Source organism: Chrysemys picta, chromosome 14 (genome assembly GCF_011386835.1).
Source record: "Chrysemys picta bellii isolate R12L10 chromosome 14, ASM1138683v2, whole genome shotgun sequence".
NCBI lineage: Eukaryota > Metazoa > Chordata > Testudines > Emydidae > Chrysemys > Chrysemys picta.
In genome coordinates this window covers 44,595,876-44,618,203 of record NC_088804.1, presented here as the reverse complement: position 1 = coordinate 44,618,203, position 22,328 = coordinate 44,595,876, and the positions used below count along the sequence as shown (strand labels likewise).

The following is a 22,328-nucleotide window of genomic DNA, read 5'->3' as shown; positions in this document are numbered from 1 at the left end:
CATAAGTATAAGCACCGGAGTCTTTCCAATAACTGTAGAGCTTGCAGTCTTGCAGCGTACATGCATGTGTCTGTTTATAGGAAACCATGTGTGGGTGTCTCACTGGGTGAAACATACCAAATCCTCAGCACCGCTGAGAGTGTAAGAGGCTCACGCACTTGCCCGAGTCCCCAAGGAGACAGAAAAAGCCCAACTGGGAGGTTTTGGCTCTGGTTTTATCATTTCCATCGCTTGCTTATGAAGCTAGGGAAACTGTCCAGGGCTAAGCAAAGCCTTTATCAGTCACGGAAAATACCCCAAAGGCAACATGCCACAGATCAAAGGCATCTCTGGCGTTTGTGCTCATATGGGTTTCCCTGCCAAATAGTTTAAGTAATATGATTATGGAATTTGTGTTTTAAACATCAATTTCCCATCTGTTTAATAATAAGAAGGTTCTGTGTCATCAGTGGTTTCATTCCCCTCATTGGATTCATTAATATTCCATGGGAAAGCAAGTGTTGCCCTCAGCCCAACCTGCACAAGGCGACACCTCCTGGCAAAGGGATCCGGTTCCCCAGTTGGGCACAGGAGCTGAAGGAATATTCCATCCTTGGGGTGGGCGCAGGGAGCAAGGGGAACTGCTGCAGACGCAATGAAACGGTAGGGGCTGCTGTAATTAGCAAATACAAACAATACACCCCAACACATCACATGGGGGCAGAGAGCTGTCTGGAGCATCCTGCAAAGCTTCTCTTTTCTCTTCTGACTCCCACTGTTCATCAGAGGCCAAGACCATGCAGTAAACAAGGCCCCCCACCCTCTCTCTCTCGTTCCCTGAACTGCACCAAGCAGCAGCAATTTCACTTCTCCTCCAGACAGCCAGAAGCAGGGACAGGACTGGGGGCGACCAGAACTCCACAGTGACATTGCCTTCTCCGATCTACAGCACACATCCCAAGGGGCAGGAAAATGCAAAAATGTTGTATGCAAAATCTCTTCCTGAACCTGATGAGCGGAGCCCCAACCCACCCCACATTGAGGGTCTGCAACACTGGGCTAGATTCATGAAGGGAAAACAGGAAGAGAGTTTCTGTTTATAGAATTTTAATGAGCCCTAAAGGTTATTTCTCTGCAGTTCTAATGATAATTTCCAGCTCTCTATGTTCATAGGAAACTGGTCCTTTAGCTCTAATCACATTTGGATACTGTCTAGAGCACACACTGCATGTCGGGCTGCTGCAGAATATCAACAAACAAATGATCAGCAGCATGCTCGGATTCTACAGGGGAGAAACAATACACAGGGAAGTCTTGTATGGTTTGCACTCTGCAAATGAGAATGATCTCACTACCCCTGCCAGGGACTCAGCAGGTCACTTGAAAGCCCTGCAGCTCTTGGGAGAGGGTCCCTCCAAGAGAACGAGGGAAAAAAAACGAATGTGGAAAAAAAAAGAAAAGAGAAAACTCTCAGAATGGCATCAATAGCCAGGAACCTGCTTTCCTGTTCATGTGACTGCATGTCCGACTCCTCACACGTGAGCTGAGCCAACCCCCAGGACACAGGGGCGCTGGGCTGCGCTGCCTGCCCCCCGCTCCCCTCCCATGCCATGCCCGACACCCCCGGGACACAGGGGACACGCTGCCTGCTCCCTGCTCCCATCCTACACCCAACACCCCCAGGACACAGGGGACACACTGCCTGCCCCCCGCTCCCATCCCACGCCCGACACCCCCGAGACACAGGGGAGCTGGGCTGCGCTGCCTGCCCCCCACTCCCATCCCACACCCAACACCCCCAGGACACAGGGGGACACGCTGCCTGCTCCCCTCTCCCATCCCACACCCGATACCCCCGGGACACAGGGGACACGCTGCCTGCTCCCCTCTCCCATGCCATGCCCGACACCCCCGGGACACAGGGGACACGCTGCCTGCTCCCTGCTCCCATCCTACACCCAACACCCCCAGGACACAGGGGACACACTGCCTGCCCCCCGCTCCCATCCCACGCCCGACACCCCCGAGACACAGGGGAGCTGGGCTGCGCTGCCTGCCCCCCACTCCCATCCCACACCCAACACCCCCAGGACACAGGGGGACACGCTGCCTGCTCCCCTCTCCCATCCCACACCCGATACCCCCGGGACACAGGGGACACGCTGCCTGCTCCCCTCTCCCATCCCACGCCCGACACCCCTGGGACACAGGGGACACGCTGCCTGCTCCCCTCTCCCATCCCACACCCCCGAGACACAGGGGACACGCTGCCTGCTCCCCTCTCCCATCCCACACCCGATACCCCCGGGACACAGGGGACACGCTGCCTGCTCCCCTCTCCCATCCCACACCCGATACCCCCGGGACACAGGGGACACGCTGCCTGCTCCCCTCTCCCATCCCACGCCCGACACCCCCGGGACACAGGGGACATGCTGCCTGCTCCCCTCTCCCATCCCACGCCCGACACCCCCGAGACACAGGGGACACGCTGCCTGCTCCCCTCTCCCATCCCACACCCGATACCCCCGGGACACAGGGGACACGCTTCCTGCTCCCTGCTCCCATCCCACACCCCCGAGACACAGGGGACACGCTTCCTGCTCCCTGCTCCCATCCCACACCCGACACCCCCGGGACACAGGGGACACGCTGCCTGCTCCCCTCTCCCATCCCACGCCCGACACCCCCGAGACACAGGGGACACGCTTCCTGCTCCCTGCTCCCATCCCACACCCGACACCCCCGGGACACAGGGGCGCTGGACTGCGCTGTCTGCTCCTCATTTCCCATAAATCTCCACGGGAGCAAAGATCTCTGTGTTGAGCAGGTTTGGAGGCACCCAGGGCTCAGTCACACTTTCGTGATTCCTTGGCACTGGGGAATCGGGAACGTTCTGGCTGCCTGAACGGCCAGGATTGAAACTCAACTGCAGCACAGAGGACGGGATTCCATGTCTGGGAAGAGCTCAGGTGGGCGGCCCTGAGAACGGAGATGCTTGCCCTGCCTCGCTCCCACTTCTCCAGCTCTCTAATGTTGGCAGCATTTCCTGTTTCTTAGCCAAGGCCAAAGGGAGCACGGCTGGTTCAGAGAACTAGAGTCAATGCTCCCACGTTAGCACTAGGCCGGAGTGACCCTGAAGAGGGCTCACGGGCAGCATAGGGCTGTCCCTTCTGGGGGGGGTCCCATTAGGTTGCCTTCACTATTGACAGTACCTCTTTCTGTGCCATGCTAGATTTGCTCCTCATGGTGACCACCTCCACCTCTGCTTCAGTAAGCTGATTCTTTGTCTCTTGTGCCTGTAGGTCAAGAAACATTAGGAACCATTAGGAAATGTATAACCAGACAGAAATATCCCATAATGCCACTATATAAATCCATGGAATGCCCCACCTTGAATACTGCATGCGGTTCTGGTCGCCCCATCTATAAAAAAGATATATTTGAACTGGAAAAGGTACTGAGAAGGGCAACAAAAATGATGAGGGCTATGGAACGGCTTCCATGTGAGGAGAGATTAAAAAAACTGGGACTGTTCAGCTTAGAAAAGAGACAACTGAGGGGGGATATGATAGAGGGCGGCAAAATCATGACTGGTGTGAAGAAAACGAATAAGGAAGTGTTATTTGCTCCTTCTCATAACACAAAAACCAGGGCTCACCCAATGAAATTAACAAGCAGCAAGTTTAAAACAAACAAAAGGAAGTATTTCTTCACACAACAATCCATCAACTGGTGGAACTTGTTGCTGGGGATGTTGTGAAGGCCAAGAACGTAACTGGTTTCAAAAAAGAATTAGACAAGTTCCTGGAGCACAGGTCCATCAATGGCTATTGGTAATGGCTGGCTACATGTTAGTCCTTTCACTGCCACTGCATTGTCTTCTCCCCTCCCCTCGGCCTGTCCAGCACAGCCTGGGTCCACCCTACTCCCCATGGAGAGGCCGGCCTCGGCTTGGGACCTGCAGGCAGAGCTGGGGAGAGGAGGAAGGAACAGTGTGGGAATTAGCACGGAGCCAGTGGGGCCATTTTTTGATCAGGGGGACAGACATAGGGGAGACGGGGGAATAACAGATGTGCGAGGTTTGGGGAGACAGATTAAGCCCCCCACATTCCCCATAGCACAACTCTGACCCCTCCATTCCACCTCACAGCCCCCCTCAACACATCTTTAATGGAAAGGGAGAATATGGGGCTGACAGGCGCCTCTACCCCTAATCCACCCCCCCACCACACACTCCCATTTCCCCTCTAATCCTCCCCCTCCCTTTACCACCCATCCTTATTTATTCTCTGCTCCCCAATCTCCTCCCCCCTCCTCACTGCACTATTCCAAGGCCTTTCCATATTCCCCTTCACTGCTCCGACACCCCATATTCCCTCACTCTGCACCCTAAAAGTTACAAGAATCTGAAAATGACATAAGCAGCTGATGTTAGGGTGGTTTCATGTCAGGAACCCCAAGACCGAATGACGCAGTGACTTGCTTTCCTTTGATCGCACTCAGGTCCAGTTACATTACATTATCCTAATGTAATGGGAGAGGGATAGCTCAGTGGTTTGAGCATTGGCCTGCTAAACCCAGGATTGTGAGTTCAATCCTTGAGGAACCACTTAGGAATCTGGGGCAAAATCAATACTTGGTGCTGCTAGAGAAGGCAGGGGGCTGGACTCAATAACCTTCGAAGTCCCTTCCAGTTCTAGGAGATAGGATATCTCCATTTATTTAATTTATTTTTAACTGCTCACTAGAATCCTTCTTCCCACTAATTTCTTTGACAGCATTTCTAAAGTAAGATTGGAGTCTGTATATGGATTTTTTTCATAGATTCCAAGGCCAGAAGGGACTGTTGTGATCATCCAGTCTGACCTCCTGCACAGCACAGTCCAGAGAACTGCCCCACAATAATCCCTAGGGCAGATTTCTGAGAAAAACATCAGATCTTGATTTTAAAATTGCCAGTGATGGAGAATCCACCACGACCCTCCGTAAATTGTTCCACTGGGTTAATCACTCTCACTGTTACACATTTATGCCTAATCTCCAGTCTGAATTTGTCTAACTTCAACTTCCAGCCATTGGACTTTTCTGTGCTAGATTGAAGAGCCCATTATTAAATATTTGTTCCCCACATAGGTACTTACAGACTATGATCATGTCTCCCCTTAACCGTCTCTGTGTTAAGCTAAATATAGTGATGGACTCAAGGAGCTCAATCTAAGGCAGATATTCTAAGTCTATATTCATTCTCATAATTCTTCTCTGAACCCTCTCCAAATGATTAACATCTTTCCTGAGTTGTGGGCACCAGAACTGGAAACAGAATTCCAGCAGCGTCACACCAGTGCCAAATGCAGAGGTAAAATAAATTCTCTACTTCTACTCAAGATCTCCCTGTTTACGCATCCCAGGAACAAGCTAGCCCTTGTGGCCACAGCACTGCCATGGTTGCTCTTTAAAATATTGCTCTGAAACCAGAAATGATGGTCTCATGGAAGAACTTCCCAAAGAAGTCCTGCAGAATGCAGTCTGAGAGTCTAACATGGGGGTTACACTAGCTGACCCTTGTGATCCCTTCTAACTCTCTGGTTCTGAAAGTTCCCAAGGTTAGGCAACCACAGCATGTCACCTTGTGCCACCTGGAGCCTGGCTATCCCGTTCCTTCTCTCCAATGAGCTGCCAACCTGCCCTCCTGTCTAGCAAGCAATTTGCTGCTTTGTCAACTGGCCGACTTTAGAGCTAACCCGGCTCCTCTTACTCCCAGGGAGTGGTCTCATTGAAGCCAATGGGATTCATATGCGCAAGTGAGTCTTCACTGCTCTGACCCGGATGTGGTCCCTAAACCCCTCTGGTCCATACACAAAACCCAGTCATGCCAGGTCAGTGCTTTCAAGTTTCAACCCAGGCTAGCTGGCTTGACTAAAGGCCGAGTGAGGCTTTCGCTTGGGCTGGTAACCTGCCCACTTTGAGTGAGGAGGCCAGCTAAATAACTCAAGTGCTGATAGTCCTCCAGTCCACCCAAAATTGCCCTTGTGTGACCAGAAGGACAGACAAGTTCTCCCACAATTCACTGGGAAAGAATCATAGAGCTTCTCAGCACAAAGAGCCATGGGAGGTGCCCCCAGAAGTCCTAGTGATACACACTGAGGAGCGCAGCCCCGGAGAGGACACAGTACGTCGGATAGGGCTTTGCAGTGTGGCTGCTCACACCTGGACTAGGCTAACCTGGGGGCTCAGACCTAGGAACCAATCACCCAGGTTAGCCCTGTATTGACGATATACCCAAAGGGAAGCCAACGACCAACAGAACATGAAATCCTGACCCAATGCTGAGCGCTATAGCCAGTCAAGCCTTCCTGAGTCTACGAGCCCCTGATCAGCCTGGCAGCCGGGCACTGCCCAAGCAGGTTGGATAATATGCATCCTACTGTATTTTATTTAATAAGTTCTCTTAAAATCTTGCTGCGAATCAACACATACATAAAAGACAAGACAGGGAAACAGAGGAAATGCTGCAGGCACGGATACAAGTGGGATGACAGCCCCATAGTCACTGGAGCCCACGGCATTGGCGTATGTGGAAGGGGCAGCACCAGCAGGATGGTTGCAAGGTGTTCCAGGTAAAGCGCCGATGCCCGTGGAATCGCAGCAAACACGGTTTAATTCTGTCCTCTAGAGCAGGGCAGAGCACGAGGCACAAAACCTAAGGAACAGTAAAGAGGGATGTATGTAAAGAAACGCCCACGGGGAATCTGCGGTGTTCCAGCTCACGGAGCTAGCAGCTGTAATAACGCCGTTTGCACATAGCCACAATGACACTATTGCTAACATCAGGTCTTTTGTCTTAAAGCGAAGGCTTTCCCACTGATATTCAATGGAGTGCTTTGCACACAGCACATCAGCCAGTTTAAAAAACGTATTTACTGACCATGCATTAACCTGACAAAATACAAGGAAAGGGCTGGCCACAGGATCAAACTGCTCCTTAGCAACACTCTGGGGAGTCCACACAAGGCTGATGTCTGGAGCCCCAAGCATGCTAGGTCAGTGGTGCTCAAACCACTGTGCATGGCTCTTTGGTGTCAAGAACTGCCCTTACTGCCGTCCTGCAGACAGCTGGCTAGTCACATGGTGCTGGCTCGCCTGGCTTTCGGCTGCTAAATTTAATTAAGACAGCTAGAACAGATCATACACTTTCCTAATATTACTTTTCCTAGTAAGCAACTGCTGCTGTTGCTGCCACAGGCATGTGCAGCCATGAGTGGGAGGAAGGAGATGGTTTGTGCCAGCACAATTGTGCAGGAGAATCTCGCTATGTACTTCTCACTGTAAAATATCCAAGAGCTGCTGTGTAGGCGCTTTACAGGCCGAAGGAAAGAAATGGACGTGCCCTGAAAAACGAACTATCCACATTCAGATGTGACAGAATCAGGAAAGGGAACAAACAGCAGCGAGAAGGAAGCAGAACGGCTACAACCATACAAAGCGACAAAGAGTCCTGTGGCACCTTACAGACTAACAGACGTATTGGAGCAGGAGCTCTTGTGGGTGAATAGGCACGCCTCCGACGAAGTGGGTATTCACCCACGAAAGCTTATGCTCCAATACGTCTGTTAGTCTATAAGGTGCCACAGGACCCTGTCGCTTTTTACAGATCCAGACTAACACAGCTACCCCTCTGATACTTACAACCATACAGTCTTGCAGAGACTACCCAATAGATGAATGCACACATCTCAATGGTTCCATTACAGTCCTACAATCATTCTGCAAAGCTTCGTAAGTCACGGCCATGACTTCCCCGATCTTTATTGTTATTTCTGCCCCGAAGTATGTCCCTCCAGAGCTCAGAACGCCCTGACATACACTGAAAAATACAATAAAGAAGAGTTACATAATCAAACAAAAGACACCCTCATGGTCACTTCAACCTGGTCTGCCTGATCCCGAGCAAATCGCCTCCGGGAATTGTTACATCTCAGACTGTGTCTTGCTGTGGGAGTCGTTGGGGCTTGGTGATCGTTATATACTTGTAAAACACTGACAATGACTATTTAATCATTTTCCAATGGAAAGTCAACATGCCCACAATGCCCTGGGTGTGCCAGGATGCTCCCCGTTTGCCATTCACTAAAACGATGCCCGTCTGCCATGACAAACAACCAGCCTGTTCAAGAGCTGGGGTCAGTTCAGGGCAAGGCTCTGCAGCACACCAAATCAGGCAACCTCTGATTTCTGTCACGTTTCCCATCTTCCCTTGGAGTTTATCTGACCAGCTGCTGTTCCCACAAGGCAAATTTAGATGAATGAAAAGAACAAGCGTTTTCGATACTGTGTCATGTGATCTGGAAAGTCCTAGTTTGGATGAACTAGCAAAATTCCAAGAATCAATCACCACGATGCAGTGTCGTATTCTAGAATGAACTACCAGCGGAGAAACCAAATGAGGATTTTAGGAGATGGACCCAAGCTTCACTGTCTATTTGAAGCCTCTGACACTGAATGCAGGTTCCTGCCAAGGGTATTGACTCTTGTGTGTGCCCTGCTGCAGGCAGCAAACAGGGCCACACCTGCACGTGAGGGGAGCACCTCCCTGCACCAGCAGCGTCACTCCGATCACAGTGGCTGCCTTCCTGACAAGGCGAAATGCTCCAGGAATCAGCTTCACGTCGAAACACATTACAGGCTGAACGTGCCCCCACTTCTCCTGGGCAGGGGTTCAGGCACATCCCCCAATGCCTGTGGAGCTTAAGTGTGGGTCTACACTGGAATAAAAGACCTGCGGCATGGCTGCACCTGGCCCAGGTCAGCTAACGGGCTGTGGGGCTCAAAATTGCGGTGTAGACATACGGGCTTGGGCTGGAGCCTGGGCTCTGGGACCCTCCCTCCTCCTGGGGTCCCAGAGCTTCCAGCCGGAGCCTGAACATCTAGACCTGCAGCCCAAGCCCCGTGAGCCTCAGTCTCTGGCCTGTGTGTTTAACTGTTGTGTAGTCGCACCCTGAGGCCAGTTCTTCAAATGTCCCTCGCCTAGTGTCGTGACTTCCTGTAAGTGCACACACAGACCCTCAAAGTCAGCACACGTTTCCCATCTCCTCCCTCCCTCACGGTGTTCACTGCAATCCTCCAAGCCTTCTAGCTGACGTTTGACTTGAAACACGCAGGGACTGTGTCGAGGGGAGCAGAGCACAGTTCAGGATCTGTACTAACAAAAGAAGACCCTGTCATTCCATATTATGGTGAACCTGGAATCCATGGAGTATGAAAAAACTCCCAGAATGTCAGGTTGGGGGCTTGGTTTGGTACAGCTGGTGCATGAAGTCATTCTGTGCTTACAGCGTCTGACAGAAGATGGACCCAATCAGAAGCAGATGCTGATTATTCTGAATAACCACCCTGCTCCCCACACCTTGACTACTCTTCCCCCCCTTTACACCTGCAACCTTCCTCTTCAAGCCCTCCTGAGAAACCGCCTTCTTCCCCAGTGTCTCCATCAGAGATACCAACCCCCTCACCAACGCCTGACATTCCCAGCGTGATGCACCTTTCCAAGTACATCCCACAACCGCTTTCTCCAGAGCCAGTGTTCTCCCTCCCGCTCATGCCAGGGTGCCTGTAGCCTACAGTGGGCGGCACAGGGGAGATCCTCTGAACTGATTTGCTCTGGCACGGTATGCAACTGTCCAGTAATCGATCTACAGCCAGGAGAGCAGCTCCTTAAGCTTAGCTCTTCCTTGGCAGCATGCCAACGGTACCGGGCATATTTTACAATACCAGTCACTGTGTCATCACTGGAGTGACTACGCAGTGTCCTCTGCAGTCTGTTACGCTCAGCTCTCTGCAATGTTCTGACGTAAATGCTCCTGCCTTCGGATCCATGTCATGGTTCGAGTGTCTCTTCCCTCCCCATCAGCGATACTCTGACCAAGGCTCGCGAGCTGCCAGTGGCTCTTTAATGTGTCTCCTACGGCTCTTCGCAGCACAGGATACGAAAACAATGTCATTTACTTATTAAACAGGCTAAGTTATTAGCCAATCAGGAGGCTTTTACTATTCTCCTATTGCAGTTGATCAAGTATTATTATTTTGTCAGTCATTTTGCTGTGAGAATTACATGTATATAAAAACTCAATATTTCCCCTGCCCTACGGTTTGAATAGGAATCTGTAGTCCCATAGTAAATGACACAATGATTTCACACGACTGGGGCTCTTTTGGGTGATGCTGATCACTAATTTGGCTCCTGAACCACTGAGGTCTGCGTGTCACTGCTCTACATATCCAACTGCATGCCGTCTAGCACCTCAGCAGAACACAGGGTCCGCTCTGGGCCACAAGGAGCCTCACCCATCCCTTAGCATGCCCCACTCTGGGTGACCCCAGAACTTGCATGGAACACCGTGTCACTTCCTCAGATCAGAAGCACAAAACTGGGGTAGCTCTTCCCAGGACTGTACTCCTCTGATGAAGTGGGCATTCACCCACGAAAGCTTATGCTCCAATACTTCTGTTAGTCTTAAAGGTGCCACTGGACCCTCTGTTGCTTTTTACAGATCCAGACTAACACGGCTACCCCTCTGATACTTTTTCTTGTTGTTACAGCACAGATTTGACACTCTGGAAATGCTCCCCTCTTCCTGAAGTTTATTAGAACAATCACAATTCTATAGCTGTAATTCTTTCCATTCCTTTCTTTCATTCTGAATTAAAGACCATCCACTTCAGAACCCAGCCAGGTGCTTTCTGATATCAAGGAAAGTGCCTGAAGAATAAATTGCTCCTATCAGAAATAAAGCATTTTCGTTCTGCCACAAGCAGGGAGATCTGTGTTTCTAAGTCTCTCCAAAGGCAACTCCATCTTTACTGCTCTCTCTCCTTTTCCTTTGATGCACAAAGCCTGCACATCACAGGGCTGTGATTGCGTTCAGCTTTGGAGCAGTAGAATTGTAAATATTCATTGGAGTCCAAGCTAGTTTTCCCAAGTCTCTCCTAAGGACTCTGCGGCTATGCAAACAGCAGCGGCTGTGCATTAGCCTCCCGGCCTGGAGGCTGCCTGTTTCTCCACAGCCCTCAGGACTACTTCTTTACAGAAACTGCACGGAGTGAAGCCAGCCTTAATGACTATTTCAGCCAACAGCTCCCTTCTTTTCTTTATTCTCGCCACATTTGACAGGGCAGGCTATCGGTCCCTCACCACATCATACCTACCATGGACACATACCTGCTCTATGCTAGGACACTGATCAGTTGCTGACAGCTGGCATCAGCAAAGGTGTGCAGACACACTCCCAGCTTAGTATGGGCACCAGGCGTGCTGCGCACACTCATGTAGCCCCCGTCCTTGAGGTACAAACCCCGGGCACAGGCCCAAGTAAACTCACAAATGCCGCACACCTTAGGGGCACATGTCTGCTCCCCACACCCTGAGTCCTAGGAAGACAAATGGACGCACTCACATATGCCCTTGAACCCCTGGAGTGCCCACGGGCACACTTGCATACACCCCCGCTACACACAGCGGGGTGCGTGCCCACGGGCACACTCGCATACACCCCCCCTACACACACCTGGATGCGTGCCCATGGGCACACTCGCATACACCCCCCCTACACACAGCTGGATGCGTGCCCACAGGCACACTCGCATATGCTCCCTCCCCCCCCCCCCCCGTGTGGAGTGCACATGGAGACATACAGCAAAGGTGCAGTGAAGGGCATGAGTCACTCTAGGTTGACAGGACACAATCTTGCCCCTCACCAAGGCTGCCAGGAAGGTAACAGGACATTTATTAATGTCCAGGCAACTCAGTCTGCACAGCCACTAAAGGAATCACATTTGCACCCAGAAACAGGCTTCCCCAGCCTACCGTGCTGGTGCTAGGACAGCCGAGGCGTGCGGGGGAAACGCTGGGTGGGCATCTGCGCCAGCCCACTGAGATCTGTGCGGTTCAGCCACGCACCCCCCATTGTCTTCTGCACACACTGCAGTACGTACTCAGCCTCCATCCAGGGTAACTCGTTACCAGGTGACCAGGCAGATCAGAGGCACCTCCAGCTTCCTAGGAACGGTCACCCCTTCTTCGTGGATGAAGATTTGGCCACCATGACCCACACACTTGTTACCTGGCTGTGTTACCGCAGCTCGCTGTACCTGGGAGTGACCGCAGAAGCAGAGACTGCAGACCATGCAGAATGTGGCACCCCACCTCCTCGATCGGATGAGCATAACACCCTACGATCAGCTCCCTCCAGTGACCCTGGCTGTTGCCTGTTCAAGACCTTGATACCCATGTCAAACCACCGAGCGGTCAGGACCCAGCTCCATGCAGGACCTGCCAAGACAGCTAGCTCCTTTGGGGACTCAGCCGAGGAGCACCGTCGTCACAATAAAGCACTCTCAGGTGAGAGGCTGTGGCTGTGATGTGGCCTTTCAGAGGGGATTAGATCAGTTCAGGGCAGCCGGGCCGGCAAGGCCTGCCTCTCTGAGAAAGCTTTTCCATGTAACCAGAATGATTATTACAATGTGTGCATTTGTGTGCACACCTGGGTCCCCCACCAAATATACACCCCCTGCCCCCCGCATGGATTCCCATAGCCAGGGAAGGGAGAAGACTCTGAAAACAAACAAGGACTAATTTACCTGACACTATGGTACAGGTGGAGGGGCATTTAGAAAACAGGGACAGACTATGAGAGGTCAGGAAACTGAAATCAGTCAAGTCAGAATTGTTACTGGAAATACAATTCTGCTTCTGTACTGGTATTATGAGAAGTGATCTGGCAAGCCTTGGAGCAGTGTGCATTTTCCCGTTAGCCTCTTTAAGAACTGACCCTTTTGGTCTACTGCTCACTGAGGACAGAGCCCTCTGCACGGACAGCCAACCCTTCGGCCTGCAAGCTACAAGGAAATAGCTCAAGACTCTCCGATACTTGCTGGCGTCTCTGTCCTGCCTACAGCACTGTGAGCACATCGAGTCACCAGGATGAAGGGAAGAGTAATTCCCGCAACAAAGAACGCCTGGGAACCTGCTAACTGACCAAGGCTCATCTTTTCTTTACAACCTCCTGTCACAGCCGCTCAAATTCAGTGGGCTACGAAGTACTATGAATGGGACAATCAACCTGCCAACAGTCAGCCAGCAACGATTTCTTCCTAAGACCAGAACTCAGCCCCCGCTGTGCAATTAGCACCCTCTGAGACATGGATCCATTCGGAGAACATCCAATTCAGAGACACAAATATATAACGGAAAGGAGAGGCAGAGGAGTGAGAAAAGAAAAAAAAAAAAGTCCTTCATAAAAGTCCAAAATAAATAGCCCACAACTTGCAGGGATCCTTTCTACATAGAAAGAAACAAAAATAACAGAGAACAAAGCTGATCTTGTGGTGACAAGGAGCCCTGAACTCATTGCTGGTTCTGTCGGTGACTCAGTGTACTCGGGAAAGTCAGTTAGCCCATGTGCTGCATCTGTACAATACTTGCCCACCTCATTTTAATTCACGAATATCTGTTAAAAGATGGAACATGCTGGAGAAGGGGGAAGTATTACTCTCCTAATGATTAGTGCTCAGTTGGTGGGAAATGAAATATCAACCACCTATGGTTTAATACAAGACTTTGCGTGTAATACAGAAACTGCTTGGATGCTGCTGCAGGTTCAGTCCTGGCACAGTTGTCACTAGTACTCCATGCATCAGGACCAAATGGGGGGTTCATGGGGAGTGTGCTGACCGCATCCAGCTTAAAGTTTGCTGAGGACATAAAAATTGGGGCAGTGATAAATAATGAAGAGGACACGTCACTGATTCGGGGTGATCTGGATTGCTTGGTAAACTGGGCACAAGCAAGCACTATGCATTTTAATGCAGCTAAATGTAAATGTACACACGTAGGAACAAAGAACGCAGGCCATACTTACAGGACGGGGGACTCTACCCTGGGAAGCAGTGACCATGAAAGAAATTTGAGAGTCCTGGTGGAGAATCAGATGAACAGGAGCTCCCAGTGTTGACGCTGTGGTCAAAAGGGCTAATGTAATCCTGGGATGCAGAGAGAGAGGAATCTCGAGTAGGAGCAGAGAGCTTATTTTACGTATATATTTGGCTCTGGTGTGACGCTGCTGGAATAGTGTGTTCAGTTCTGGTGCCTGCAATTCAGGAAGGATGTTGATCAGTTCGAGAGGGTTCAGAGAAGAGCCAAAGGAATGATTAAAGGCTTAGGATACCTGCCTTATAGTGATGAGTCAGGGAGCTCAATCTATTCAGTTTAACAAAGAGAAGAAGGCTAAGGGGTGACTTGATCACAGTCAGTATCTACAAATTTAATAATGGGCTTTCAGTCTAGCAGAGCAATGTATATCACAATCCAATGGCTGGAAGTTGAAGCTAGACAAACTCAGTCTGGAAATAAGGCATAAATCTGTAATGGTGAGAGTAATTATCCAGTGGAACAATTTACCGAGGTTGTAGTGGATTCTTCATCACTGACAATTTTAAAAATCAAGATTGGATGTTTTTCTCAGAAATCTGCCCTAGGGATTATTGCGGGGCAGTTCTCCGGCCTGTGTGACACAGGAGGTCGGACAGATGATCACAATGGTCCCTTCTGGCCTTGGAATCTGTGAATCTGTGAAAAGTGTAACCGCTTTCTTTCCAAAACTGGATCAGACAGAGCGGGGTTAAGATGAGGATGACGATGGGACTGGTTTCGGCGTACTGCTTGCCCCACTGCACTGCCAAATTGCTCGGTGAGCTGAATGAGTTCCTCCCCATCATGGCATTGGAAAGGCACTGACTGTGTGTTCTTGGAGATTTCAATCCGCATGCAGAGGATGAATCTTCTGCGCTGGCTTAGGGTTTCCTGGTATGTCTACGCAGCAAGCAGAAACCCGGGGCACTGTGTCTCAGAACTCAAGTCAACAGACTGGGGCTCACACAGTGGTACTAAAAACAGCTGTGGGCTCAGGTTGGAGCTTGGGCTCCGAAGCCCACCCTCCTCCCAGGCTGGCCATTACCCCTACATTTGAGGCTGGGGCTCATCTCTCCTGTTGTTTCGATGGTCTGTCCTCAGAAGGGCTGCAGAGAGCTCGGAGGGAGAGTCTTGTTCCGCTGACTAATCCCATGAAGGTTTGGTAGGACACTATAATACTCTTATGTTCTCCACCACTGACACAGTGGTCCCATGGCACCTTCTTCACTGGCTTTGTTCTGACAAGGTCACCCAGGCTCACAGGTGATCTGCAATAAATGAAGCGAGAGGGGAGACAGCTGGCGTGCTGGTGCTGGAAGTCCTATGCCAAGGCTGATCAGCCGCACAGGGGGCAAAGAACTAGTTCTTTTCCTTCACTGTTGCATCCATAAAAACCTTGGTCAGCAGGTTTGTTTTGAGTGGTAGTCAGAGAGTATAGTAAATCAGTCCTGTCTCAACGTGGTAGCTAAACCTGAGCATTGGCCTGCTAAACCCAGGGTTGTGAGTTCAATCCTTGAGGGGGCCACTTAGGGATCTGGGGCAAAATCAGTACTTGGTCCTGCTAGTGAAGGCAGGGGGCTGGACTCAATGACCTTTCAGGGTCCCTTCCAGTTCTAGGAGATGGGATATCTCCATATATTATTGCTTCCCTGGACAGAAAGGAGCTTTGCTTGTAGGTGTTGGCTGGCAGGCAGAGTTCCCTCCTGAATAATGATTATAATGCTGCCGGATTCTATTGTCATGCCACGTGTCAGAGAACCCAGATCACTGTTCAAACATCCTACTAATGGCAGTGAAATCACTGTGTAACTATCACAACCTCTCCTCAACAAGTAGCACGTTTTAAACGTAGGAGCCTAAAGTTAGGCCCCTAAACCCATATTTAGGCTTCTAAATCAGTGGCCTGATTTTCAAAATGCTGAGCAGCCAGCAGCGCTCACCGGACTCAAGCTGCCTAAATAAGGGCCCGGGCGCCTAGAGCTAATCTCCGCATTCCCAGATCACCTACGGGACAAGCCAGACGAGAACCATCCTGCATCTACTTCTTACTGATCAGACTGACTGCGATTAATAGAGAAGGTGAAACCAGCGACAGCTGAGCACAGTAAGGAATGGGACGCTCACCAAATCCAGCACTATGTAGGCATTAGATTTTGGGAAAGCAAATGATGTACAATTAAGAAATGTAGCGAGAAAGAAGTAATTGGAGGAATAATTCAAATCCATAAGCGTGGGGGAATCTTACTTGTCACCATAATTAGGGCACAGCAGATTACAATTCTTCAAATAAGGAAAAGGGCAGGAACATGGCTAAGGGCTGACTCTGAGTTGGGTTCTGTACTGTCATCACCACAGCATGCAAATGCACAAGATTTGCAGTTGGGGTGTGAACAGCTGGGGAGGGAACCACACAGAAACACAGAGTCAGTTAAGGCGGAAAGGGAAAGGCTGCTAGAAAGCAGATGAGTTAATGTTGCCAAAAGCACTAAGAGAACTAAAAAGCACTTTTACAAAGCTATCCAGAGAATACACGCCCCAACTAAAAGCAAAGAAGGGGGACAAACCAAGATTGCATCTGAAATGGTTGACACTGGACTCTAGATCTCTCTAGCAGAAATAAAGGGGGGAAAAGATTGTACAACTAGGAAATCAAGAATATCTTATTAAAAGAGCTATTCAAGTATATAAAGGTTGTTACAAGGAGGAGGGAGAAAAATTGTTCTCCTTAACCTCTGAGGATAGGACAAGAAGCGGTGGCCCGGCCCATGCTGCTTCCCGTAGCTCCCATTGGCTGGGAACGGCGAACTGCGGCCGCTGGGAGTTGCGAGCAGCTGGGCCTGCAGACGCTCAGGTAAACAAAGCGTTTCACGGCCCGCCAGGGGCTTACCCTGAATAAGCCACGAATCAAGTTTGAGAACCCCTGGTCTAGACAATACTTAGTCCTGCCATGAGTGCAGGGGACTGGGCCAGATGACCTCTCGAGGTCCCTTGCAGTCCTACAATTCTATGATTCTATTGCTAAACATCAGAGAAAGGAAGCTTTGGGAAAGCTGAACATATTCAGTTCAGCGGAGCCAAGTGATATGAATCCAAAGGTATTACAGAAATGAGCCCATGAATGAACCAAATCAGTAACAATCATGTCTGCAGTTACAATTGGGTAAGTCTAAGGCTAGCCCATCTAGGGCTTGACCAGCTGTCTCTGTGACAATGGGAATTGACTCCTAGAAGGTGATGAGCAAGGAGCACTAAGCAGCACTAGCCCTTTATAAAGAAGGAACTGAGCTGCAGGAAGGGCTTTACAGCCAGGTGTGCCCTGGGGTGGAGGGCTCTGCTCAGGGTGCTCACCTTTGCAGAAGGGGATACTACTCACTAGTAACTGTGCCCTGAGCATTCGCACTTGTAGGCTATGGCGCCCCTGGCAATGAGCTGTGGAACTGCCTTGAAAAGCCCACTGGGGTACACGAGCAGTCAGGCATGAGGGTGATATCATCATGCGACTCGGCATAAGGGAGTGCACCCCCCTCAACAGCCTTAGATCCTTCTCCATAGAGTCCAGAGCCCTGACACCGAGCAGAACTCTGAGGTAGAGGGAAAGCGGGCGGGTTGTGTGAATGCACAGAGGTGACTCTTGGGAAGTAACTTCGCTTTCTTCTTTGAAGGCCTCTGTGGGAGATTAGCAAGCAGAGTTCCACCAGGTGGACGATGGGCAAGGAGTTCTTAGCTAAATATGGACAGCCCAAGGAGCAGTCTGGTGAAAGTGTGCTCTCAACTCCAAGTTGCTGCTTTGCAAATCTCCACCACCAGGGGAATCTGTCTGAAGAAAGCTACTGATGCTGCAGTGCCTCTTGTGGAGTGGGTCTTCCTACCAGCAGTTACCGGCTTCTGAGCTAAGATGTAACAACATTCTGCACAACTCCTAATCCAGTGAGAGTCTCTGGTTGGTAATAGGTTCTCCCTGTTTGTAAGAGGACTACGTTACTGAGAACTGCATGTCTGTTAGTTTGTGCCGGAAGTCTTCACATGGGACAATTACAGCCCAACATTTTGGTGTGCTCTGCAATTCATACCCCTGTAGTCCGTACTGTGGTGCAGTGTAGACATGTGCAGAGCCAGCAGGAAGGAACTTAAGAATGGCCATGCTAAGTCAGGCCAATCCATCTAGCCCAGGATCACGTCTTCCGATAGTGGCCAGTGCTGGGTATTTCAGAGAGAGAGAGAACAGAACAGGGCAATTATCAAGTAATCCATCTCCTGTTGTCCACCCCAGCTTCTGGCAGTCAGAGGTTCAGGGACACCAGAGCATTGGTGACTATCTTGGCTAATAGCCACCGATGGGCCAATCCTCCATGAACTTATCTAGGTTTTTTTTTAACCCAGTTATTCTTTTGACCTTCACAACATCCCCTGACAATGAGTTCCACAGATTGACTGTGTGTTGCATGAAGCAATACTTCCTTATATTTGTTTTAAACCTGCTAACTATTAATTTCATTGGGTGACCCCTAGATTTTGTATTGTGTGAAAGTGTAAATAACATTGCCCTATTCGCTTTCTCCACACCAGTCATTATAGACCTTTATCATATCCCCCACTTTATCATCTCTTTTCTAAGATGAAGAGTCCCAGGTTTTTTAATCTCTCCTCATATGGAAGCCGTTCCATACCCCTAATCATTTTTGTTGCTCTTCTCTGTACTTTTTCCAATTCCAATATATCTTTTTTGAGATGGGGCGACCACATCTGCACGCAGTATTCAAGAAGTGGACATACCATGGATTTATATTATATAGAGGGAATATGATATTTTCTGTCTAATTATCTATCCCTTTCTTAATGATTCCCAACATTCTGTTCAGTTTTTTGAGTGCCGCTGCACATTGAGTGGATATTTTCAGAGAACTCTCCACAATGACTCCAAGATCTCTTTCTTGAGTGGTAACAGCTAATTTAGACCCCATCATTGTATATGTACAGTTGGGATTATGTTTTCCAATGGGGGTTACTTTGCATTTATCAACATTGAATGTCATCTGCCATTTTGTTGCCCAGTCACCCAGTTCTGTGAGATCCCTTTGTAACTCTTCGCAGTCTGCTTTGGACTTAACTATCTTGAGTAATTTAGTATCGTCTGCAAACTTCACCACCACGCTGTTAACCCCAACATCATTTATGACTATGCTGACTAGCACAGATCCCAGCACAGATTCTTGAGGGACCTGGCTATTTACCACTTTCTACTGTGAAAAATCACCACTTATTCCCACCCTTTGTTTTAACCACTTACTACTCCATAAGGGGACCTTCCCTCTTAACAGGAGCAGCTGAAAGCACAGTATCTGACCTGGAGAGATGTTTTTGTGTTGGGGTACAATCTGAAAAGAGAACTTTTGGTGTGTTATCAAAAGAAGCTGTTTTCTGCTATTTGATTCTTTCTGTGTTCAGAGACACAGGACTTTGCATATTCTTTATAAACAGATAAAACTGCATCAAAGACATACCTGACCCTCACCAATTTCTGCTCCCTGCCGGAACACCCACAGCACCTCAAACTGCCACTAGCCACTCAGATCGAAAAGGGGCAACAATAATAAATGGCAGTATCATCTCTCTAGCAGACATGGTGGCAATCTCAAATCACCCCAGCAGACCACAGCTCTCTGGCTCCAGCTGTAGGTTTTGTGCATGCAGCCATATTCTCCAGCTTGGTGCTTCAGTGTGTGTCTTACCAGCAGGCTAGCATCCCGCAGCTCGGCCTGGAGCCTGTGCACTGCTGTCTCTTTCTCCCGCAGCTCATCCTGAACATCAGCAAGTCTCTGCTGCAGCTCTGCCTGCTCCTCCCACTGGCGTGCTGGCATCTCACAGGAAAGACTCCCACTGGCTTTTTCCCAGGTCCTCAGGCTGGACATCAATTTCTCAATCTGATGGGGAGACACAACAACTCACCAAAGGAAGCCTGGGGCTAGCCCCGCCTGGCAGTCCTGTGGCCGACACTGTGCACACATTAATATCCTGCTGCCCGCGGGTGCAGTCTGCAGCATTGCCTTCCCAGAGACCTGGGGTGTCATTCTGATGGTCTGGCTTCCAATTCCCTGTGTGATTCGGACTCCAGCGGAAACTGCCGCCAATCCCTGCAGATGCTGGACATTAAACTACCCGCTCTCGCCATTACGCCATCAGTTGAATTCTCTGTGTCTCTTGCCTCAATGCCTGGCAGAGTCTCAGCCCAGACTGGCTGATGGTGCTAGGGGAGGATTCCATTCTTGGCAGGGTGTGGGCTTTTTGCTTTGTTTAATATTTTCTAAATGGACAACCAACCCGAAATTCTCAATTACTGAGGGACAATCTTCACTCATTGCTATATTTGTTTTCCACAACCAACTCTCTGAATAACTTTTTATGAGTGATGTACCCGAATACTTGGATGCTAATATCTAAACTGTATTCTTAAAATTATTCACCTAAATTTGGGTTATTGCTGATTATGCACTATTTGTATCTTATGACTTTTAAAACAAACTGTATTTCTGGATAATCTAAGCACTATACCCAGATGTACAGACACTATTTTCTTAACCTGTGTACTATATAATTTTTTAACATTAGCTTTAATCAAATTTGTAAGTATTTAAAAGATGAAGGTTCAGGGAATGCCTTCCTGTCCCAGCCAGGGATGACAGCATCTGCCTGAGAAGAGAGAGAGAGGATCTCTTCCTCCCGCTGCCTCTTCCAGGAGACCCCAGCAGTTTTAGATCATGGGAATTTTCTTCTCCTGGCTGGCCCCGCCAGAGTGACTGAGTCCCCAGAGGGCTGCTGCAGGGTGACTGAAACAGACAGAGACCTTCCCAGGTGAGAAGCACTCAGAGGAAGTGCTTCCAAGCAGCAGCTGCGGAGATTTCTGTTAAACACTGAAAAATGGGGTTCCTCCTAATCTCCCAGAACGACAAGCTGTCTCCTGCGCTTGCAGGACCAAGTCCAGCCCCTTCCCTGTCTGCACTTGTGACCGTGCCACACTTTCAGGGTAACTGCATCTGTACATGCCCCGTGTGGTCCAGTGCAGGAGTGCCCAGCCTGGTCTCAGGTCTCCAGCTGCCACCCTTGTCCCACTCCCTTCTGGCTGCCCAGCTCCCTGCCGTACACTGTCATATCCCTAGCAAGCCAGCTCTGCGTAACGGACATTGCTTCTCCCCCAGGGCTCTGAGCAGGGCTTGATGGCCGTGACCACTCAGCTCTTCCTATGCAAACACTTTCCTCCTTAACGTAAAAGCATTACAGAGAAAACCTATAAAACCAATACACATTCCTATATGCATGCTAACTGCTACCCAGAGGTCAAAGTCTTCCCAACCCTTCTGTGAAGGTTGGGACCCGCTTGGACCAACGGTCCTGTCCAGTTGCTGGATCAGGAAGAAGGCCCTAAGTCAGTGTAAACGTTGCCTTTTTATATCAACATCCCTTTCTTTGTCAGTTGTCTCCAGAAAACCCAGTTTGAACCAGTCCATGAAAGCCTCTGGGGAGGGGGGCACCTCTCTGTGTGCCAACTATATGATCCGCCTTAATCACTGGTGACTGTGTTTGGTTCCTGGAGGAGCAGTGGGAACCCTCCCCCTTGGAGCTGCATACAATCCCTAGCCCACACTGACACAAAACGTATTACGAGATGGTCCCCAAAGCCATCACAGGCAGGTGCAGTATCTGCCTCACTCTTGTTACGCTGGAGAGATATCGGGTTCTGCCTCTCCCTGCTTCACAGGTCACTGGGAGAGTCCATGGAGACCAAGCTCAGCTCGCACTCTTGGCCTCTCCAAACCAGAAGACAGGGAATGCAAAATCTGGGGCCAGACACCATGGACAGGGAAAGGCCTCGCTGGCTGTGCCCACAAACAGAGAGAGACTGAGATGCCCAGCTCTGTGCCCCCTGCACTGCAGAAAAGGTAAGAAGGGGCCAGGGTCTGTATGATGGGATCAGCTTGTGCCCCGACATTAGAGAGAAAGTGGGTACAAGCAGAGGGGTTGGTTGATGGGACCTGCCTGGGCTTCTACATTGTGGGGTGACTATAAGTGCGGTGGTGGGGAGGGGGCTGCACTGCAGGGGAGATGGATATAAGCTGGGGGGGGCTGCAATGTGGGGTGTATATAAGTAGGGGGATGCAATGCGAGAGAGATGGGTATAAGTGGGGAGGCTGCACTGTGGGGGTGATGGGTAGAAGCGGGGGGGGCTGTACTACGGGGTGGATGGGTATAAGCGTGAGGAGGCTGCACTGCGGGGTGGGTGGGTCTAAGCGGGAGGAGACTGCACTGCAGGGGGGATGGGTAGAAGCGGGGGGTTACACTGCGGGGGGCTGGGTAGAAGCAGGGAGGCTTCACTGCAGGGGGGCTGGGT

The 22,328-nt window shown here is 50.1% G+C and overlaps 1 protein-coding gene across 1 annotated transcript in view; it reads right to left on the bottom strand.

Annotated features, from left to right (window-relative positions):
- PMFBP1 (polyamine modulated factor 1 binding protein 1) overlaps positions 1-22,328 on the bottom strand; it is a 354,325-nt gene that overhangs the window by 91,867 nt on the left and 240,130 nt on the right. Inside the window, exons 10-11 of the mRNA XM_065567688.1 lie at positions 19,675-19,866; positions 3,195-3,278 (exon numbers count right to left, since the gene is read on the bottom strand). Of these exons, the coding sequence (XP_065423760.1) occupies positions 3,195-3,278; positions 19,675-19,866 (276 nt within the window). The remainder of the gene's footprint in view (positions 1-3,194; positions 3,279-19,674; positions 19,867-22,328) is intronic.